This window comes from Lycium barbarum, chromosome 12 (assembly GCF_019175385.1).
Source record: "Lycium barbarum isolate Lr01 chromosome 12, ASM1917538v2, whole genome shotgun sequence".
In the NCBI taxonomy this organism is placed as follows: Eukaryota; Viridiplantae; Streptophyta; class Magnoliopsida; order Solanales; family Solanaceae; genus Lycium; species Lycium barbarum.
In genome coordinates, this window is record NC_083348.1 from 104986762 (window position 1) to 104994182 (window position 7421).

General features: G+C 31.0%; 1 protein-coding gene across 1 annotated transcript; it reads right to left on the reverse strand.

Moving 5' to 3' along the window:
• Positions 1-2297: 2297 nt before the first annotated feature.
• Positions 2298-6319, reverse strand: LOC132624769 (cytochrome P450 724B1-like). The gene is made up of 6 exons (XM_060339497.1): positions 6228-6319; positions 5299-5626; positions 4604-4756; positions 3721-3799; positions 3045-3162; positions 2298-2397 (listed from the first exon to the last, which is right to left on the reverse strand). The coding sequence occupies exons 1-6, from the start codon at positions 6317-6319 to the stop codon at positions 2298-2300; spliced, it is 870 nt and encodes a 289-aa protein (XP_060195480.1).
• Positions 6320-7421: the final 1102 nt, after the last annotated feature.

The following is a 7421-nucleotide window of genomic DNA, read 5'->3' on the forward strand; positions in this document are numbered from 1 at the left end:
TTTTCGAAAGCGATTTTTCATGTGTTATCTCTAAGTGTTCAAATCAGTAATTTACCAGAAATTTACTAAAATCAGTAATTTAACAATAATTTACTAAAATCAATTTCTATTTTAAAAAATCAGCTTTTGTTTTATAAAACAAGTGTCTTTTCAGTGGTTATTACTGTTGGGAATAAAAATAACAATTACGTGAATTTTATTTAATTAAAATTCCACGTAAAAATTATTAAGGGAAAATAAATAATAGATTTTTAGAAAAAAGTCTAAATCCAAAGCCGAGCGACGACAACAGCACGAGGGGAGTCCCTCTTCTCAACTCTTTAAGAGCTAGAAGAGGTGACTCTATATATAAGTACACAAGAAGTGCTTTCCCCCACCAATGAGGGACAAAGTGCCACAAAATGCTATGCAAAATGAAATTTATTTGAATTTCATTTTCCTCCATTTTATTTTGAGATAAGGGTAAAAAACACACCCCAACTATCACTTTTTTTTTTTAGTTTCATACCTAAACTATCAGAAGGTTGAAAAAACTACCTAAACTATCACTATCTAGTTTGCAAAACACACATCAAATTATTCTTAAATGACATGTGATCTACACTCTCCATTTTATATAAAAATGTTGCCAAATGTTGTCTATGTGGATAAATAATATCACAATGGCACCTATAAGGAAATTAAAAAAAAAATATTTGTTTTAAAAAACAAACTGAAAAATAATAATTTTTGTAAAAAAAAATATCAAAAATTATAGAAAAAAAAATTTAAAAAATGGATTTTAAAAAAAAATAAAAATAAGAAAACTAATTATTTAGTTTTCACATATTTTTATAAAAAAAATCAAATTTTCCATTTTTTAAATCATTTTTTTTTTCTGATTTTCTAAATTTTTTGATATTGTTTTACAAAATTTATTTTTTTTCCATATTTTTTTTAAAATGCTGATTTTTTAAAAAAATAATGCAGTTTTTATTTAAAAAAATATACAATTTTTTTATAAAAAATATTATTTTAATTTCCATATAGGTGCCACCATAGCATTACTTATGCCATGTGGACAATTTTTGTGAGAAAATTTCAGCTTCACTTACCTTTTGGAAAGTGAGTTCACACATTTAGTTCAGATGTGTTTCGCAAACTAGATAGTAATAGTTTAGGTAGTTTTCTCAACCTTATGATAGTTTAGGTATGAAACTCAAAAAAAGGTGATAATTAGGGTGTGTTTTTGACTTTTATCTCTTCCTACCATTTCCAATTCACACTACACTCATCTTTAAAGACCATGTCTTTAAAGTCCTACATCATGTTATATTTTACTTCTCTATAACATCATTCTACCTATATTAGCAGTAGCATTCATTATAGCGGTACACTCTTTGTATAGTTACCTCTCTATAACAGCCATACTCAGCTATTGTATAATAAAATTTTGTAAGAAATATATCATGTATAAAATAAAATATTAAAATATTTATGATAATCATCAAGGGAAAGCTATTGAATTCCTTTTTGCTAAAAGTTTGAATAAAAATCTTCGTCAATTGAAGATTTATATTATCACTAAGAGATTGGAATTTATGAAACAACCTACAGTTGTAGAATTTTTTTTGTCAAACTTGAAATATTTTAATTTTTAATTAATTTTAAATGCATATGTTCCTTAGATTTCAATTCTTGTACGGTACAACTAGTTATGAATTTATTAGTCACTTCAATTTTCAATTAAAGAAATACGAAAATCAATTGAGATTTTAAAATTAACAAGTTTTTTCGTTAATAGAAACATAAAAAGTATAGAAAAACTTTTGGTTATAACAACTAAATGAGATTCAGACATCAAATGTCAGTATACATGCATAATAACACCTCACTATAGCAGTCATGAAATTTCGGATAAAAACTGTCATTATAGAGAGGTTTGACTGTAGTTATATGAAAATTATTTTGTACTCTGCTATCTAATAGTGGATATATTCTTCTTCCCCATTTTATTCAGCATAACTTAATACATCTACTACAACAACAACAACAACATACCCATTAGAATCCCACAATGTGGATTCTGGGGAGGGTAGAGTGTACGCAGACCTTACCCTCACATTGAAGGATAGGGAGGCTGTTTCCGAAACTTAATACATCTACCATAACTTAATAATCTACCATGATATAGTGTGTTTCTTCATTCAATATGCAGCTTACTTGGTAAATCTGTTTTTAATTTGAATGTTGTCAAACAATCATCTATCAATCTAAATAATTCAACAACTTTGTCTTTAAACAAATCCTATCCTTAACTAAAATTCGGTAGTTTCTGCCTCCAAAGCTATTAGCAATCCTCTTGGGAACTCCATATATGGGTACGGCATTGGATAATCATCTTCTTTCACTGTCCACCTACACAATAGATAAATAATGTTTTATCAGGTGGAGTAGGATTTAATATAATAAGAAACAAATAAATCAGGATTTAAAGTTAGTAGGTTTAGAACTTTGGGCCAAGTTCAGTTGGCTATGTAGAAATTATATGTTCACGTATATATCATACCATGAGAATTTAGTTTGATTGGTAATTAAGCAAATCATAAAAGAACAAACAAACAAATGAAAAATGATTTTAAGGTGGACGTACGGTTTGATTTATAACTCATTATTTAGTTCAAATTGATCCAAGCAAATGATGAGCGGGTTATGATTCAATTTGTTAGGATTTAATATAATAAGAAACAAATAAATCAGGATTTAAAGTTAGTAGGTTTAGAACTTTAGGCCAAGTTCAGTTGGCTATGTCGAAATTATATGTTCACGTATATATCATACCATGAGAATTTAGTTTGATTGGTAACTAAGCAAATCATAAAAGAACAAACAAACAAATGAAAAATGATTTTAAGGTGGACGTACGGTTTGAATTATAACTCATTATTTAGTTCAAATTGATCCAAGCAAATGATGAGCGGGTTATGATTCAATTTGTTGCTACTTTGACCCGTTTTAAACCACCGAAATATATAATTCGCCCATTTAACACATCTATTGAATACCTGTAGTTGAGGACAAGATGGTGTAGGAAGAAAGTTGCTTCTAATTTAGCAAGCTCCGACCCGGGACACAACCGCAATCCACCTCCGAATGGAATCACCTTCTTGCTTGTGGCTGGATCTTGAAATTGTTTGGGAAAATTGAAACATATTTACTAAAAATCTTAATGGTTGTACAGTGAAATTAATATGCTTCATGGTGAGGGGGGGGGGGGGGGGGGGGGGAGAGAAGGAAAACTTACGGTCCATCTCCAAGGGTTAAACTCTGTTGGATTTTCATGCAACGATGGGTTAACATGTACTGCAGATAAAATAGGAAGTACCTTCCAGCCCACTGGAATATGATATCCTGAAACCCCCAAGATGGTAAAAAGAAAATTACACTACTTAATTTATACTGAATTTGCACTACAAAAAAATCACATATTGTAATGAGACACTTATGACGAACGAGCCTGTTACAATCGTGACGGTTTTACCAAGAAAATCATCAATATGAGTGACGAAGTTTTTGACTGACATGAAAATTTGTCACAAATTTGTGATGAAAATAAGAGTTCGTCACAATTCCATCATAAATCTTATATTTTCTTGTAGCGATATTAATGCCCAAATGATTATACATACAACCAGGGATGAAAAACAATATGAGCTCTTTGATGATTTCTTGTTTACAAACCTTTGAATTCTACATCCTTGATAGTTTCCCTGTGAACAAACTTCACCAAGTTGCCACAACGTAGAGTCTCATTTACGACCTGAATTATAATAATAATAATAATAATAATAATAAACTTTTATATATTAACGATATAAACAGAATATAACTATAGATAATAGTTCATAATACATAAGAGGAAGTAGTAGCTTGAAAACTAGTACTTAGTTCATTAAATGAAAACGTACTATAAAAATGCAAGGATGCATGTTCAAATATATATGGCCCAATTGATTAGGTTGAATTGAAAGAGTACAAGATTCAGGAATTACCATAATGGTGAATCCCATTTGCTTATAATCTTCCCTGTTTAGGGGTTCTCCCTCCTTTTTCTTTCTCCTTAATGCGCGGTTTCATCCTGATATGATAAATTATTAAACTATATATATCAACAAATTAACTTCAGAAGTTGCTCTTAATTTATATAAGTGGTTAATTTGCTTTTTAGCCTTCAAATTTTGAAGAGCTCGTGGTGATTGGGCAAGAAAATAGACAAGTAGGGACAAAAGTCCTGAGGTTGTTTCATAACCTGCAAATAGAAGGTCGCGGATAATGCAGACTTTCTTCACATCATTTAAGTGTTCTTTCAATAAAATCTCATCAAAAGGGTCTCTCTTGGCTGGCCTAAGTACTAGTTCCACATCTTTTCTATTTTCCCTGTCTTTTAGTATTTGTTTCAAGGTGGATGAGATCCTCATACGAGCCTGCTAGTAGAACGAATCGTTATAAGGGAAATTGAACGAATCGTTATAAGGGAAAACGCTTCCAATAAAAAAAAAATCATCCTCAGAGTTAGAACTGAAACCTAGAATTATAATTAAAAGAACTGTGCAAGAAAAAGTACCTTCAAGGCCCTGGCATAGGGTGTCCAGGGAAGGTTAATTGGAATGGAGATCAAGCCTTTCATGAAGGTGAGGAAATCTTCTAGTAACTGCAAACCAAGTGGCTCTCCTGGTTGCATGTCCAACAAATCCATCAACATGAGATTAAAGCTAAACTGCAAATATAGATTCAAAATTTCAAATATATGCCCGTCTGAGTTAACTGATTTTAAATAGCTGATAAACACTTTAACTGTTGAAATTAATTTTTTAAATAAGCAATTACGTAGTTGAATAATGGTGTTGAGATTGATAATAAGCAATTAATGCATTTGGTAAACAGATGGTGATAATTTATTTATTTTTTGGTAAAACGATCTTTGTATAGAAAATGATGAATGACGGATATGGAGGGGAAGTTATAGGAATTACAATCCGAAATAATATTTGAAAATTAGAAAAAACCAACGATCAACAGTTTATTTCTTGCAATCTTGACTCAAACTAAATGTACTTATAAGCTAAAAAAATCATAAAATTGGCATCTTGGTGGTGAAACGTTTTGGTGATTTTGGCTTATGACACTTTGAGTGTTAAGTCAAATAGTACTTATAAGCATTTTCGGCGGCCAGCTTATAAACTTAGTCAAACGCTCTTATCTCTGTCATTGTACCAAACACATGTATATAAATGATACTCTATCTTCTTAGGGGCGGACCTGTTTAGATTCTTTTGAGAAGAGAACAAGTTGATTTCCTCTCCATGATTCCATTAATGAGACGCACAGTTTATCAATATTACTGAGAGAATCCGGTGTGTACTTGAATTTATTGATGAGACCGATTTCAATGCTTCGGAACTTTTTGTGAAGGTCAGCATCAGTGACAAGCATCAAAGCGTGTTTATCAAGAATGTCCCTAACTGATTTTGGATAGCTGCTTTGGAACAACTTGCCTTCATTCTGAAGGACAAATCTGTTGAGTGCTAAGTCACACGAAACAATTGTTGGAGACCTAAAAAGATAGGATTTGCATACTTGTTCATATCTGAAATACAAAATAGAAGAGAACGTTAAGAGTTACGCAAAATGATCAACTTAATTTTTAGTAACACGTCTAACCCACCCAAGTTTAAACGGGGCTGGCTTATGACCCATTTGTTGCCCAACCAAACAGATTTGAATTCAAATGATCCATCAGATTATTGAGCCAAACAGTCAAAACATGTTATGCAATTCAAAGCTACATACATAACAATATCAAATTTGGAGATCGAAATTTCAAAAGAACTTTAAACAAATAATTTAAGGAAAATACACTAGCTTTCACATATATATTGTTTTTCTTCCAAAAATCAATATTTGAAAATCAAAAAAAAAAGAGGAGAGATTGGGAAGTTATATAGGTTCGGTTATGACCGTTATTTATCCATATTGATCAAGATTCTGACAAGTTGGGTCATGAACTGTTATTTGGTCCATCTTGACTCAAGCTAAGCAAAACTCAAACTAATTTGTGTTGATTTGTTTATTGATTTGACCATTTTAACCCTCCTCAAGTTTAATCCAACACACTCATTTGCTACATCTGAGCGAAATTGACAGCATAAGAAAAGTTGAAAAAATGAATAAAAGTAAATATGAAGTACCTAGATCGATGTTTTTGCAAGAAGTTGCCAATGGAGAATGATTTATGAGGGGTAAAAAAGCCAAATGTTTCTCCAACAAAGGGCAAGTCCATGTTCCCACTAGGTAAGCCTTTAGGCTTATGATGTTCAACTAAGAAGAATTGGTGAAAGATTAAGACCAAAATTACAGTACCAAATAAGAAAGCTAATGTGAAGGGAAGAAGCAAAATCATGATGACAAGACAGCCACAAAATTTTTAATACTAACAATTTAGTTTAGGATCATTTACAAATACTATATATATATATAGCCCATGCATGCCTAAAGTTGGTATTTAGAAGATATACCTAAATGACAGATCATATGATTATGGTAATCCTAATCTACATAATTAGTAAATAGTACTTACCGCTAAATTCACTAAATCTCCTCTGGATAATTAAGAAATTGAGGACATTTCTTAATTTGTAGTTGTGTATACGTACCAGCAAATAAAGATAAAGACGCATCAAAGGTCAGCTTTTTCCTTTCTTCTTAAGTCGTTGATACGCGTAATCCTAATTTAATTTTCTCCAAAGAAATTAGGAGTAATAAACAAAACCGGTGCATAAATTTATCGGTGATATCTTTACAAGGAAAGTTAAAATTAGAAGAGTGGGTATGTATATTAAACTAGTCTTAGTGTGCGCGTTTTGCGCGTGACCATAGCGTGTACCTCATTTGACAACAAACACTATAGAAAAACACTAAATTTAGCTAAGAACTTCGGTCCAAAACCGCTAAATTGCTAGCAACTGATTTTTTTTTTTTTTTATAATTCGTTACTAATCTGTCGCTAAATAAGATTACCAATGAATATGACTGTTTAACTTTATGTCATAATTCATGCTTATTTAGTAGTGAAATAACTTGTTAGGTTATGAGCATTTTAATATTAAATATATTATATTAATTTGCCTCATATTCAAGTTAATTCCTTATTATTCTTTATTGCTCATTTTCGTGCCTTATAACTCATATGAGTTAGTGGCAGATTATGACCTTTTATTTCGCTGTAACATTTTATCATTCATTCTCCCATGTTCTCCGTTTCTTCACCAATTTATTTCTCCACTAATTCACTCCTTCATCCAATCAATTAAGGATGAATTTTTCAACTATAAATAGTTATTCATCCTTACTAACTGTATGGTGGGTAGAAAAATTATAGAGTG